Source organism: Leptosomus discolor, chromosome 17, assembly GCF_034619465.1.
Source record: "Leptosomus discolor isolate bLepDis1 chromosome 17, bLepDis1.hap2, whole genome shotgun sequence".
In the NCBI taxonomy this organism is placed as follows: Eukaryota; Metazoa; Chordata; class Aves; order Leptosomiformes; family Leptosomidae; genus Leptosomus; species Leptosomus discolor.
Window position 1 is genome coordinate 13,227,587 of NC_141407.1, and position 15,649 is coordinate 13,243,235.

The window sequence follows — 15,649 nt, forward strand, 5'->3', positions numbered from 1 at the left end:
ACAGAAGTTTTGGTGCTAACCTTGGATTTTGTTTCCCACAGGGCAAAACTCTGCTGGGCTACAAAGGTTCATCTCTGTAAGGCAATCTGGAAGCTCAGTGCTGCCACAAGCAACGTCTGTTGTTAACTGTTTGTGATTTAAAACTGGGGAGCTTAAACCAGTTGTTCTGTCCAACATCATGGCCCAAAACCTGCTACCTTTGGATTCAGCTAGTTTCTCCTGTCCTCACCCCCCACCCCCGACACCCCACCTACTCTTACAATGTATAGAGCTGATAAGAGAATAGAGCAGCTGTGAAAGAAAGTTATGAGACAGCCTCACTGAAAGTTCAGAGGAACTAGGGACAGCTAGAGAAACAAGGCTCCTAAATCCATCACCTTGGACACTGAAAAATACATTTATGGGGAAAATTCTTCATTCCCCAGGTAAGTGGCCCAGTTTGGAATCCTTATACAAACGTTCAAGGTCAGAGAATGTGTTTATATAAAAGGCCAGGATATCTCCAACTAAGGAACTGCAAAAAATGCTTTCACTACATGCATTATAGAGCTGGGAGATACGTCAGTGAAGTGTCAGTTTAATGATCGCTATGCAAATCAACTGGAACTTGCTTTGAAGCAAGAAGATGTTTCCACTATAGGCTCATCTTGAAAAGTACTTGGGGCGTTGTGAGTCTGTGCCTTTAAGCAATCCACAGTATCTAAATACAGTTCTAACTTTTAAGTTGATGTTTGAAGGAGACTAGAATGACATTATGTCAGTAACCTAAAAACCCCCTGTTTTGTCTCAAAATACTTCTCAGTTATCCAGCAAAGTGTCATGGTGTTCCATGTCTGCATTAACCGTTACCGGTGATTGTGAATCTCAAGGTACAAACAGGAATGCTTAATCCTGGGGTCTCCTTGAGAAAGAACTACTCTAGCCAAAACTCATTAGCCTGACTTGATGCTGCTGTAATTCCCTACTCGATTTGCAAGTTGTTGCCTTCTCTCTAGTTGAATGTATTGGCTGATTTGTAAAGGGCTAATGATTACAAAATACAAATTTATGCTGAAAGAATTTGTGGAGGGCAAGGAGCAGAGGTAATTGGCATACAAAGAATGCCAGGGTGGATATTTTTAAAGAACATATGAATAAAAAGCAAACAGTTCCGTTGGAAGTCAGATCTTCTGTTTGGGAATTTTCTTTTGTTCGAGGAAGGAACCAAATGAAGTTGGGTAATTTCATCAGCTGTGTTAAATTCAGCCCTTTTTTAGGTAGGAAATTTTGAAGCAGAGTTGTTAAGTAATTTGCTCAAAAATCAAGCAGCACATTTTGATAGTTGGCTGGAATTGAATCTTGAGCATTTGATATTTGGATTATTCCTTACTCCCTTAGAATAGCCATTCTCAACCTTTGTGAAACCAACCTTCACTTCCATTTAAAAAAAAAAAAAAAAAAAAGGTAAAAGAAAGAAGGTAGTTTTCCACGTTTCTCTAGATCTGGCTCTTCTTTACACACATCTACTTTCCAGGCTGTCTTTACTGCTTCTTCAAAGCATGCAGCAAAGACTCCGAGGCTGACCTTCATAGTATATTTATTGGGATCAAAATTTTATCTTTAATACCCTCACTGCCTCATCCCAGCCTCATCAAAATCTCATTAGATGGGAATTGTGACTCAATATTTTACACACAAAATGTAGTCAAATATGCATTTAGGGAAAAATTTGTTGCATTCATTTGCTGGATAATAAAATCTTTCAGGGACATTCAGGTAAATCTAACTGCTTTTATTTATGAACATTTCACTGAAACTTTGTAAAACACAAACCCATATGGGAGAACACAGTTAAACCCAAGAAGATAACCCAACGTTGTTTCCATTCAAAGCTGTAAAAGTTTAGTGCAAAATCAATTTCTGGTACATTCAGTGTTTCATCACAGTTTAAATGATACCTTGAAACTGTTGATTTTGATCTAACTTTGCCTCTTGTTTGTTGACCTGAAGTGGGGAAAGCTTGCATATTGCAATTCTTCTGCAAAGGGCTATTCAGCAAGTGTCTGGCTCTGTTATCTGTCCCTAGTTTTCTCCTCAAGGAAAGTTGAAAGTAAATGCTTTGACTATTATTCATTCTTTATATATTAAAAAAAATAATATTCATTTTCTGTTACTGCAATCAAAATAAAGAGATATAAATATATAAAGACAAGAGAAGTTCTAGTTTTAAGCTCAGACACTGAAATTACTAGTATGATTAATGTCTATATACCACTACGTCTCTTGCTGGCAGTTGGTGCTGTGGACCGTTCCCCTTTTCTACTCGACCAAGCAGTAAGTTTCGTAGCATAATTACCACTGAAGTCCTGCAAGTCCAACTGTTGCCTCTAGACAGCTTTTTCCTGCTCTGAAAACACTTTACTGAAGCTAAGATGTACTATTTCAGGCCATAAGCTCTGGGCACAATGAAATTCTCCAGAGTGCAGATCCAAGCATCCTATCTAGGAGATACACAGGAAATTTTATTATGGGAAGGAAGCTTCTCCTACCTACATAAAGGCATCTGTCGTCCCAAGGGTGTTTATTTGAGCCTTCTGTAAAGAACTAGGATCTCCTAAGCCTCACAAAGTCTCAGCTTTGTGGTTTTCCCCAAACAGTTTCATTGGAATGTTAGTTAAGTTCTGGACAAGCGTTTTCTCCAATTTTAAATTTTCTGAACCTTCTGTTAGGGTAGTATAACAGTTACTCTGAAATCACCTTCAGAGAACCTGTCCTACATCTTATAACACTGTACAGCATTACAAGCCAAAAAAAAAAAAACAACTGATGAAGCACAGGAGGTGCATAGATGTTTCTTACTCAACCCCCAGAAAATACTTTTTCTTTCTTGGTTTGGGATAGATTAAATTCTGGTCTGGTATTTTCTTAGGAGGCTGGACTGGTTAATCACAATGTCTGTTCTGAGCACACTGTTACTTTCTCACGTCTACGAGATGGAAATTGCCCGCTAACTAAATGGAGATAAGCCAAAAACTTTTTCTCAAGGATATTTCCATTGGCCTCCAGCCTCAGCCTGTCACTTCACTCCCAGTTCTTTCCTCATAAAAAATGGCCAGTGCTTCCATAAGTGTTGAAATGTTACCTTGCTGTCTTCCTGACTGCAGGCAATCAAGTAATCATCTAGCACAGGTAGAGAATGCGTGCATTGTGCCTCTACTTCAATCCGTGCCTTTTATTCTGAAAAAGTCTCTTTTCCTTTCTGTTGACAGAGCAAAAAAACATTATCCTGGCCTCAAAGAAAAGTTTCAGAAAGGGTTGCTTCACCACTGCAGGGCAGCATATGACAGCACAACTCGCGCTGTGCTCCGGTTCAGATGGTGGTGTATATTTTCTTTACTGAAATTTTAAGTGCAGTAAGCCCTTTAACTACTACAACGACCACACTCGAACAAAGACTGTGTCTCTTGAAGATCCCACAACTTATTTCTGAACAGGGTTTTTTGGCCTTTCCTACCAAGTGATTTCATGGACTGCATGGAAGACTATTAATTTCTTTTTACTGTTTTTCAGTTAGAAACCGAGTGAGAATAAATGACCTTTTAAATAATTAATCAGCAATGCTCTTGGCTGCCCTCCAAATCCCAGAACACACCCTCACCCTCCCCTTTCTCACAGTTGAACTCTTATACAACTGAAGAACAGGAGTCGATCTGAAGAGAGACAAAGGGACTCTCTGTTTCTCTCACGTGGTCTCCACTTCAGTAATGCCCATCTCCTTGGTTAAGGTCAGATTGTACGATCAGTGCTCATTTTAGATTTATTCCCTTTTCATTCATCTGTGACTTCCTAGTCCCTCCCTTTGCCAGGGGCCCTCTTGGCCTGTTGCCTTCGGTCAGCGCCCCAGCTCAGCCGGTCTCCTTCGGGACCCTCTCTCTCAGCACCCTCCAGAGGGGCTACGCTAAGGTCCCGAGGTTAGCTCAGCCACTGTTCTGGGGACCCAGCTTCGTGTACAGGGGAACAAACCCTGTGTAACAGGCTGCCCTGTGTGGTGACAGCGTGAGAGCCCCAGAAACGGGGAACTCAGCTCACGCAGCACACACCTCTCCGCTGCCCAGAAGTGAAACTGCTAACTGTTAACACCAACAGTGTTATTTATAGGGACTACAGTTAGTTTATTAAGATTTTTTTTTTAGATCAAAGACTTCAGGCTTTTGTCTTAGGCTAAAAGTAACCCCAAAAATTTTGTTTACAATGAGAAAAGGCAGAAATGTTATTTAATGTTATTCTCCAGCAAGTTTTGGGCACACAGAGTTACAGCAATGCTGGTCCTAAAACTTTACCGCTAAAATCTGGTCCTAAGAATCTTACCACTTCCATTCTACCAAAGTTGTATTTCCTATTGACCTTTTTTTTCACCTACTTGTTAGTTTTTTCATTCTACCATAACGTTTGATCGTTACTATCAACTCGTTCGTTGCTCAATACCCTCCTCACCCCTCAGAAAGCGCGAGGGACCGGCTGTGGCTCACCTGCAGCCAGAAGGGCAACGCGGCCCCCCTTGGCGCGTCCCCCGCAACCCCTGCCTAGTCGCCGCTGCGCCGGAGGGTCTTGGGGGCTTTGCAGGGTAGGGAAGTTTGCGTTTAAAGTTCCATTGGCTTCTTTTTCCCTCTGACTTTGTTTTTTCCCCTCTGACGGTATGCTGTCTCCTGCCTTGGCCCTGCGGCAGTGACTAACCCGGGGCGAACTGCTTGAACTGGGACAGAGCGAACCGCCACCTCCTTGGGGACCACCGCCACGGGGCCACCTTTGCCGTTTTCGTGTTTCATTTTTACCTACTGGCGTTTATGGACGGTTTCAGCCATAACTCCCCCAGCAACGGCTTCACCGCTCCCGCAAGAAGCACCGCCGAGGCGTGAGGGAACCCCCGCCCCGCCGGCACAGGCCGCGCTGCCGCCGTCTCCTGGCAGCACCTCCCGGAGCGGGGGGACGGTCTGGGGCAGGACGTCCCGCACCGTCCCGGAGCGGCAGAAAGGTGACGGGCCTCACGCATCAGCCGCCCCCAGCTCCAAGGGCCGCCGCGACGATCTCCGCCCGCCTCGGCCCTGCCTGGCGGTGGCAGCGGCTCCGCCCTCCCGGCGCCCGCCATTCCGCGCCGCTCCGCCCAGGGGGGCGGTCGCGGCCTGGTTCCGGCGGTCGCCGCGGCTTTTTCGGCCCGGGGCGGGACGGGAGGAGTCATGGAGGACAGCGATTATTTCGAAGGCAGCGCGGCGGAGTGGGGGAACGAGGCGGACGGAGGGACGGTGAGCGCTTACGGGCGCCTTGGCGGTGGCGCGGCGGGAGCCGGCAGCTCGGCCTCGGGCCTGAAGCGGCCTGTGAGGGGGAGCGCTCTCCCCCCGCGCGGCTCCTAAGGGCGGAGGGCTTCTCCCGAGGGACGCCGTCTCCCCCCGGGTGGGCCCCGAAGGGGCTCCCGGGCCCTCTCGCTCTACGGGCGGGGGCAGCCGCGTCTGAGCTCCGAGCTGAGGCGAAAAGCGCCGAGCGTGAAGGCGGGCGGGGAAGTCTTCCCTGCGGTGGGGCCTGGGGCTTGAGGGGGTTAAGGAGGAGGAAAACAACTGCAAGGCGGCGCTTGTTTTTGTGCCTTCTCCGTTAAGAAGTCGTATTTGTCTGGGGAGCAGGTCGCTTGCTGCGGTGAACCGAGGTGTGTGAGTTTCTGTGGGGCAAAATAACCTAAATACGGGAGTATAGGGGAAAAGCAGGACACGAGAGGTGGCTGACTTGACTGTGCTTGCGAACAGCAAGATGACGAGGATGGGGAGGGAGAAGATGATGCCGAAGTCCAGCAAGAATGCCTGAAGAAATTTTCAACCCCTGACTATATAATGGAGCCGTCTATATTTAACACGTTAAAGAGGTGGGTGTAACCTTGTGTGCATTATGGTGTGTATTATGTGTGTTAGAGGTGCAGTGTTGCAACTTATTGTGGAAGCGTGGCTGAAAATGTATAAATGATGCAATCGTTTTCCCTTTGTTTAGAGTTCGGTTGGTTTTGGTTTATACTATGACTTTCAAATAGTTCTTTTCCAATCCTTCCATCAGATATTTCCAAGCAGGAGGTTCTCCAGAGAACGTCATCCAGCTCCTCTCTGAAAACTACACTGCAGTGGCACAGACTGTAAATTTGCTGGCAGAGTGGCTCATTCAAACAGGTACTGTAAGTGATACAGTATGATTTGGGTCTATAGTCTTTCCTCTATCAGAAATATCTGAACTGGTGGCAAATTTGATCCTGCTTAGGGATATAAAGTTGTCATCCTGTATGTCTATGTGACTACATTCTTTATAATGATATGTTTGTTCCACACAGAGAGTAAGTGAGGTAATCTGTTGATTAACGTTCTGAAATGCCCACAAACTGTATTATAAAGGGTAATATATGTTTATGCAGTTGAAGCAACTTGATAAACTACAGTTTCTCTTTGTTTCCATGCACAAAGGCAAGGATACTGTTACAGAGGTGGTGTTAACAATATTTGATATTTTGTAATAGTACTATATAATTAATATAGAAAAAACCAATTACCTTATTACTAGTTACTATTCCCTTTCAGTGGATCAGTGGTTAGAGGGCAGATTGTCATACAGATGCCTGTATTCTCCGAGACAAGGATTCTGTATTACCAGTCTCCTTATGAATTCTTCAGCAGCCTCCTGCAAGCTGTGTTCAGCATTATCTTGTGGTATCTTTGTCCCTTAGCTAGTATAAACTTTGTAAACAAATTATCAGAATTACTATACTCTGATCTCAGAAACGTGGAACTACTTATTACTTCTCCATGTATTGTTTTGTGGTATACTGTCAAAGCTTCTGATAGCCAATATACGAAAAGGATGAACTTTAGTCTATAGTAAGGTGGGTTTGTGCGTTAACTCTGGTAATCCAGGTATTTTGGTGTTGCGCCCAGTAATGATCTTGTGAGACGGCTGGCATTGCTGTTTGCATGACTGATGAAGAGAGCAAGGGAAAAGGACTAGTGTGACCTGCCTATGATCCTAAGCACACTGCATTTAGGAAAAAAGATAAAGAATCTATAAATCTGTCTGTATCAGTGTGGCTTGATAGTAGAACTGATGGTTCTCCTCTCCTCTGTGTTGATAAATTTGAGTAGTTTCTGATCTCATTGAAAAGTTTAAGATGTTGCTGCCATGTTTGACTGGATTGCATCTGCCAAGTTTTTTGTTCCTTCTGTACAGGTGTTGAGCCACTGCAAGTTCAGGAGACTGTAGAAAACCATTTAAAGAGCTTACTTATCAAGCATTTTGACCCTCGGAAAGCAGATTCCATCTTTACAGAGGAAGGAGAGGTGTGCGTGGAATCCGTGTTGCTATCTCTACATGAATGGATCTTACATAGACGCCTTCATCTGATGGAGTAGTAGATGGTGGGGGAAGGGAAATTGTATCTTCAGAGCTCTTTGGTTAAGAAACAACTGGTTTCAGAAAACCAGCCATATCTCATCAGAGTCCTCAGAGTCTTAGAGAATTTGGAAACTTTGGATGCATCCTCCTTTGTAATAAAGTTCTGAGAGGTAAAGGCTTACTTTTAATGGTCCTGACAACTAGATGTTCTTACGTTTCTCTCTATTGCTCTAATCTTTTTCAGACTCCAGCCTGGCTCGAGCAAATGATAGCACATACCACGTGGAGAGATCTTTTTTACAAGTTGGCAGAAGCCCATCCCGACTGTTTAATGCTTAATTTTACTGTGAAGGTAGTATGCTCAAGTCTAATAAGTGAGAATATCCATAAAGGGCTGATGTTCTGGCATCAAATATTGGCTGTGGTCTTGCCTGTATCTTGAATATATTCCTGTTAATAGTGCTTATTCAAGTGTCAGAACAGTGCAAGTACACATTGGTGGGAGGAATTGTGTTACAGCTTGCAAGTAGTAAGTGTAGCTTCCCAGTCTGAGGTCACGCTTTCTGAGGGTTTTGGTTGGGGTTTTTTGTTTGGTTTGTTTTCCTTTGATCTATATCTGAAAATTCTGGATTTCTAATGTAGTGGAATGTTTCAGTCAGTTTTGTATGTTTCTGTGATGGGGAAAGAATGTTATATCTTGCTGTGCTCTGAAATATTTTTATATTGTTGTGGTTTACTTTCATCTTTTAAACTACGGGAAAGGAAACCAATAAAGATGTAGCAAAAGGAATGTGAATTCCAGTAAGTGTATGCAGAGGCAAATCTTAATTTGTTTTTTTTCTAGACTACTTGGGATGTCTGAAATATAAATGTAAATAATAAAAAGTTTTCTGTGATGCTTTTTTTTTTTTTTGTAGCTTATATCTGATGCTGGGTATCAGGGGGAAATAACCAGTGTTTCAACAGCATGTCAGCAACTAGAAGTATTTTCCAGAGTCCTGCGTACGTCTCTGGCAACAATTTTAGATGGAGGAGAAGAAAACCTTGAAAAAAACCTCCCTGAGTTTGCTGTAAGTTGTTTTTCTTTTCTGGTTAGGATATGCAAATCATTGCAGGATTGTAGAGAGTCTTGACATCTTATCAAGTCTTAGGAAATCTTACAAAGAGATGGTGTATCAGAGTGAAACAATATAAATTTATGCTTTTTGATCATTCTTTGACCAAGAATTCCTTGGATTACTTAGATGACACTTCTTACGTTTATTAAATGGATTGTAAAAAGGGGAAGGTAGAACTGCTGCCTTTCACATTTAATGCAAGATCTGAAAGTCAGTCTAGTCAGTCCCCTGGCAAATTAAAATAGTTCTTTTATCATCCACATCAGTGTGAAAGTTCCCATTTGAATCAACCCAGCATCTGTTCTGTGTTGTGAAAGACTGTAATGACTTTTGGATGGCTTCGTCCTTCTCTTACTTTTTAAATATTGCAGAGAAAGTGTTGGGTGTAAGTAGGATAGAGTTTCCTCTCGATTTTGGCATTTAAGAAACTAAGTTCTCTATTTGGGTATCAATGCATAGTGATACTATGTTTTTCTGTACTTTCTTCTTGGCTGTTGGGTTTTTGGTTTTCTTGTTTAGTTTCATGTTTTGTTTTGGGTTTTTTTTGGTTTTTTTTTTTTCTTTTGATTGGTAGATTTCAGTGAAATCATTGCTATTATAGCAGTGTAATTACAGAAGCATACTTGCATGTTTCTTGTTGACTGGTAAGATTTTTTTAACATGTGCTTTCACAGAAGATGGTGTGCCATGGAGAACACACTTACCTTTTTGCTCAATCTATGATGTCCATATTGGCTCAAGAAGAGCAAGGAGGGTCAGCTGTCAGGCGGATTGCTCAGGAGGTTCAACGATACGCTCATGAGAAGTAAGTGGGAGTTATAGTATGAGTGAAACGTAAGTCACCAGAATTTGTAAACGGCTGTCTTTTGCTTATTCTTGATTATCTTTTACCAGCAAAAGGAGAATTCTTAGCTGCAGCAGCACAGTTCTTGTAGCTAGCTTTAATTCATGGAACAGGAAAGTTCAATGTGTGTGCTGTGAGACCTGAAATTGGAAGAGCAAAGAATTGAAGTTTCTGTCTATTAAAAATACACATTTTTATTATTTTACAAACATTTTAGAAAGAAACAAGGGAAATGCAGGCCTATTTCTATAATTACTGAGGGTAAGGGGTTCTGTTCTAAGGCATTACATTCCACAGGATGTGCCCTGGTGACTCAGTGAGACTGAAACTACAATGTTTGAACTAAGAAAATAAGTTGCTGTGTGTGTTTGCTCTTCCTCTAGAGGCCACGATGCTAGTCAGATCACTTTAGCGCTGGGTACTGCAGCCTCCTATCCTCGAGCATGTCAGGCTCTTGGTGCGATGCTGTCCAAGGGAGCTCTGAATCCAGCAGATATCACTGTCCTATTCAAAATGTTTACAAGCATGGACCCACCTCCAGTAGAACTGGTTAGTAGTGATCTTTTTACAACCTCTGAAACTTACTTCTGTTACAGTAGCACTCAAAAATATGAGGTGGTGTTGTGCTAAATGTTGTTTTGACACAAAATAGGAGTTAGCACTCAGACTCATCCCTGTATAATTTTAAGTAACAGCTAAATATGAAACTACTGCTTGTATTCTATTTTGCATTAGCTTTTTGATTGATATTTAATCATTCTAAGTTGTCTTTTTACGTATAATTAAGTTAATTAAAGAACTTCTCAATAGGAGATAAAGATGGCAAGGCATTTATTAACTTCTAACAAAAATAAAAAATGATTTTAAAAAAACCACCCACCCAGTTTTGCAGTTTGTTATAAGCAGGCCTGAATGGTATGTTTCGTGCTTCTCACTGCCTTGTTCTAATGTGGGTGGCATTTAGATACTGTAGCAATATAGTCTGTAACTTGGTTCCTTTTTTATTTCTGTCAAAAGTTAGTTTTCTGAAGAGACACAATCTAACCGCCTTCCAAGGTGGAATGTGTTATATCTCATTCTATGCAAGGTATATTAGATGCAAAACCTGTATGTTTAGTTGGCTCTCATAATTCTCAGGATCTAACAAACCATTAATTTTCCTCACAGATTCGAGTACCTGCCTTTCTGGACCTCTTCATGCAGTCATTGTTTAAGCCAGGTGCTAAGATCAACCAGGACCACAAACACAAATATATTCACATACTGGCGTATGCAGCTAGTGTGGTAGAGATGTGGAAAAAGGTAATGTGGAGTTCCGTGAATAACACTATTTTTATCTGCAGTGGCCTGACTGTGCTGAAGAAAATGTATGGCTGTGAAGTTGCTCGGTTTAATATGATGTATTCAGCTTGATTTACTTATTCTAATATGAAATGTTTCTGGCTTCAGCTGAAATGACTAAAAAATGTAGATCCTGTTGATCAAGTAGTACTATAAAAATCTGAGTGCGCTGAATAGTTTTGCTCTCTTCCAAAGGCTATCAGTAGCAGTTCTGTGCTACTAGAACTGCCTGTGCTTCTTCAAAGGAAGGGGAATTTAATTCTATGAGGTGGATAAAGTCATTCTTAGGGAATTAAATAAAGCAAACATCCTTGTACTTCAGTTCATTGGTAATTACCGCTTCTGAAACTTGCATTTGAGTCTAAATTTTGAGAAACAGTATGTCATCTTAGGCTTATTGCAGGTTACAGTTAATTTCTTTAAACAACACTCTTGTGTTCAAACTTTGCAATTTTTCAGAACAAGAGAGTCAGCATAAACAAGGATGAACTCAAGTCGACTTCAAAAGCCATTGAAACTGTTCACAATCTGTGTTGCAATGAGAACAAAGGAGCATCAGAGTTGGTTGCAGAACTGAGCACTCTCTATCAGTGCATCAGGTGAGCAGAGGGACTGATCCCAAGCTTCAGTTCTTGGAAGGGAAGTTTTATTTAGGAGAGGCTGTACTGCTAAAGGGAAATGCCTTTGTGGGCTACTGTGTGAGAACATCCTCGTTGTAGCATATGTGAAGATGTGGCCTGGAAGCAGCTTTCAAAATTGTACATCTGACTTTTTGGAATCTCTCTCATGAGGACATAAATCCTGGCTTTCACTGGCAACTTGTCCTTGTGTCAGAACGTGCTTTTCTCTGCCACTGGAAAAAGACGACAGATTAGTCGTCCTAATAAAACTTTCCTAGCAATAGGTGTGTCCTTTTATTTTTTTTCCTCTTAAAAGTATGAAATAGCAGATATTGAAGAAACTGGAACAAACTTGGGGTGTACATGAATTTTGTTGCCTTTTTTTTTTTTTTTTTTTTTCCATTTTGTGCTGAGCAGGAAGTGTCTTTGTAGAAAGAATTTTCCTCCAGCCTATTTTCCCCCACACCCCCTCGATGAAAACTACCCTTGATGTGCTGGCAACTTTTCAAGCAAAACCTTTTGAGCTTTTTGAATTCTGCTCTAAGTTAAGCTGAAACTTTAGCAACCATTAGAATATACTGAAAGATGATTGATTGATTGATTTAAAATTTACTGGGAATTTTTTGGTTTGTGTTGTGGTTTTTTGGTTGGGTTTTTTAATATGCTCTGAGCTAAAGTGATCACTTTTTCTGTAGGTTCCCAGTGGTGGCAATGGGAGTATTAAAGTGGGTGGACTGGACAGTGTCAGAGCCACGATACTTCCAGCTGCAGACTGATCACACTCCAGTTCATCTGGCATTATTGGATGAGGTAAAAGAGAATATCAAACCTTGCTGAAGAGTAAGAACAGCTTTGATGCTTGTAACTGGAAGTACATCCAGTTCACTGACTGCCCATCACTTGCAGTAAGTCAGTAAATACACAGAGATGAATCCTCTTTCTGTTCAGAGTTAATTATTTGGTTTTGTCGGCTCAGCATTATTTACGCTAGGAAAACTCAAGCATCAAAGAACGAAATGGTGGAATACTTTTAGAAAAAAGAATTTACATCTGGCACTGAGCATCAATGTAAAGTTGTCTAATAAAGGCTGGTGCATTGTTTTTCAAGTTGAAATTCTGAGGATCTCACTTTCCTGTCTTGTTTTCAGATCAGTACATGCCATCAGCTGCTTCATCCCCAAGTTCTACAACTTCTTGTCAAGCTCTTTGAAACAGAACATTCGCAGCTCGATGTCATGGAGCAGGTGAGTCTCAAAGATATTCGGTGTTTGTATTCCTTCATATTAGTTACGCTTCTTCAAGATAATAGCTTTTTCTGTCTCAGCAGTTTTAGGCATTTAATTTAGGAATATGGTCATGGTTAAAATGTAACGTAGCAGATATTGAATCAATAAGAATGAGCAATTAAAATTGGGGGGGGGGGGGAAAAAAACAAACCAGAAACTTTTGAGAAGTTCTAATCTGTTGGTTCTTCCCTCCCTGTGCCATCAGCTGGAGTTGAAGAAGACTCTCTTGGATAGAATGGTGCACTTACTCAGTCGAGGATATGTCCTACCTGTTGTCAGCTATATCCGCAAATGCCTGGAGAAGCTCGATACGGATATCTCTCTCATCAGATACTTTGTTACAGAGGTCAGCAGCTAAAACCGAGTTTGCCCACTTCTAGGAGTAAACTTTCATATCAGTTGTATGTGTTTGAATATTCAATCAGCTTGCCTGAGATTCAAAAATATTTCAAGGTGCGAGATCTGAGCAATGTACGTAATGCCAGTATTCACCAGGGTGTGACTGAGTCCTGCTGACTCCTGACTTGTGCAGGGATGAAGGTACCAGATAGAGTACCGCAGGAGTACATGATTTGTTACTTGTACGGAGAACAAGAGGTCTTAAGTGCAGCTACTTGTGTGCTTTTAAGACTAGTATTGTGAATTAGATAGTGTCCCTACTACTCCTCTGACTGGAAGGATAATCTATTTTTTCTGCTGTTTCAGGTGCTCGATGTGATTGCTCCTCCATATACCTCAGACTTTGTACAGCTTTTCCTTCCCATCTTGGAGAACGAAAGTATTGCAGGTACTATTAAAACAGAAGGTGAACATGATCCTGTCACTGAGTTTATAGGTAAGTCACGCTTGTTCCTTGTATACCTGCTTCAATTTGTATTTCTTACAACTTGCAAATAGTGTTTAGGAGGAGGATTGCTACAAATAGGAATGCCTGCCAGGTATGTTAACAGATAACTTCCCTTTTAGGGGCCTGTGTTTGGCAGTTTTCCTTTAATCAAGGATCACTGGGTAGTAGTGAGGAACTTGGAGACAAATACTGCTTTTGAGAACTAGCACTGCAGTAAGGAAAGAATAGGAAGGGAAATAGTCTGTCATAGTACATTCTTATCCTAAAACAACAACATCTGTCCACACCCTAAAATCCTCATTATTTACAGAATGCAGAAATCCACATGCAAACAGGTAAATCAGCATAATGTATTGAACACTTTTTTTTTTTTTTTCCTTTTAAGCTCATTGCAAATCTAACTTCATTATGATGAACTAAGCAGTGGAAAGTATCAAGAATGCAGAGCACGTGATCATTACTTTGCCATACACTCCACCAGTACGGTTCTATAACTGGGCAACACAGCAGCAAAAAAAAACCCCACCCAAAACCAAAACAAGGAAGAAAGGGCTGAAGGGTATTTGATTGACTTGCATGGTAACCGTGAGTTTCGTATCGGAGAACTGTTAAGGTAATTTAGAAAATGGAGTAATATTGAAGTATTTTTGTTGCTACACAAATCAGTGTAAATCTGAGTATTCTGAAGGGGATAGCAGGAAAGAGATTTATTTCAAAGAATGTTTTTTTGGTTACTTGCATAATTTGTCACTGATTCCTTGTGTAATATACAAAACCTGAAGAATGGGGAAGGTAGTTCCTACTAAAAACACTTGGCAGGTCGTTCTTTGAAAACTAGATCTTGAATGTTCTAGGTTTTGACGTTGCGAGTTGTAAAAGAAGGAATCTGTGATTAGCTCTGTGCTGCAGAGAAGCCCTACTGCCTTTCTCACCTGTGCGCTATATTAGAATTCTAAATATCCTACATGTTTACTGCTATGAAAAAACCCGTTTTGTGTAAGACAAGTGGAGTTGTAACAGTCAAGGTTAGTTTTGTGTTAGCAGGTGAATCCTGTGTGAGTGGTATCTTTCAGAATCTATTTTTTGTTAAATAGATGAATCAAATGTTACTGGTAAGTTTCATTACCACGTTGGAATTCTACTGCTGTCCAAAAATAAGAATGTGTGTAGAAACTTCATTATTGCTTGGTTTTTATACTTATCTCTGCTCTGTCCTGGTTGATGCCAAACAGTGGGGGATACACCCAAGATTATAATTTACTTTTAAATAAAGTGTTTCTTTTCCAGAGATTTCTTTCACAGTTTTATTAAGACTCTTTCCATTCATTGGGCTGGCTTTATCTTGGTACAGGCAAATAATGTTTGTTCAAAAGTGAGGGGGTTATGGACAAGCCCATTGTGCTTTGCCAAGCACGTCTTTCTGAAGAACCTGCTTTCTAAACAACACTGCCATTTTAAATCCAACTGGATGTAAATTTAAAAAGGAAAATGCTTTGTTCTTCTCTGTTGTCAGTGATTCACGAATGGGATCTCTAAGCTACCATGATAATTCTTGAGACAGCAGCCAATTGTATAGATTCTTATTATAAAAGGGAGTGCATCTTCCCTTTCCTCAGCCTGGCCCTCACATGCATACTCCAGGGACTGAGCTTACCTTAATGACACTTGCAGTGCCCTAATCAACTTACTTAAAGCATGGCCTGAAAAGGGCAAAACTTGCTTCTGCAGAAACTGTTCTGAATGTCTTTGCATATCTTTGACTAGATGTACTATCATTCCAGCTAACTCTCACCACTTAAACTTGCATAACACCTACTTTTCGTAATGTATGAAGTAGAATTAACATACACCTCCATACAAACACCAGTTGTAGCCCTAACTTCCTTTGTGGAACTAACTACAGAAACAATTCACCCTGTAGAGCTTTGTTTTAGGATGTGGCCCTATATCATCTCTTAGTGATAATCAAGTGCAGTTTGTTCCTGTGTCTATTGCAGCTCTGCCAGCTGGTTAATTTACAAGGTCTGCCTTTGCTTTCCTCTGTGTTCAAGTGTGGTATTGCTTCCTCCAAACACTTGAGGTCCCCTGTACTTATCCACCTAGATGACTTTTAACTAGTTAAAAACTTCCATGATGCCACAATTAGTACTGTCATGCTACCATGTCCATATCTCCATGGAACTTATTAAACTATTAAGTTA

General features: G+C 41.3%; 1 protein-coding gene across 2 annotated transcripts; it reads left to right on the forward strand.

Annotated features, from left to right (window-relative positions):
• The first annotated feature begins 5,186 nt into the window (after positions 1–5,186).
• On the forward strand, positions 5,187–13,962 carry NELFCD (negative elongation factor complex member C/D). Of its 2 annotated transcripts, XM_086474702.1 has the most exons (15): positions 5,187–5,279; positions 5,772–5,887; positions 6,073–6,182; positions 7,228–7,337; positions 7,637–7,744; positions 8,310–8,462; positions 9,185–9,315; positions 9,738–9,903; positions 10,522–10,656; positions 11,155–11,294; positions 12,011–12,125; positions 12,464–12,559; positions 12,807–12,947; positions 13,307–13,436; positions 13,834–13,962. In XM_086474702.1, the coding sequence occupies exons 1-15, from the start codon at positions 5,214–5,216 to the stop codon at positions 13,866–13,868; spliced, it is 1,752 nt and encodes a 583-aa protein (XP_086330828.1). In that variant the 5' UTR covers positions 5,187–5,213; the 3' UTR covers positions 13,869–13,962. The 2 variants fall into 2 exon arrangements, with proteins under 2 accessions (XP_086330828.1, XP_086330827.1); XM_086474701.1 differs by lacking the exon at positions 13,834–13,962 and having other exon boundaries at positions 13,307–13,694.
• Positions 13,963–15,649: the final 1,687 nt, after the last annotated feature.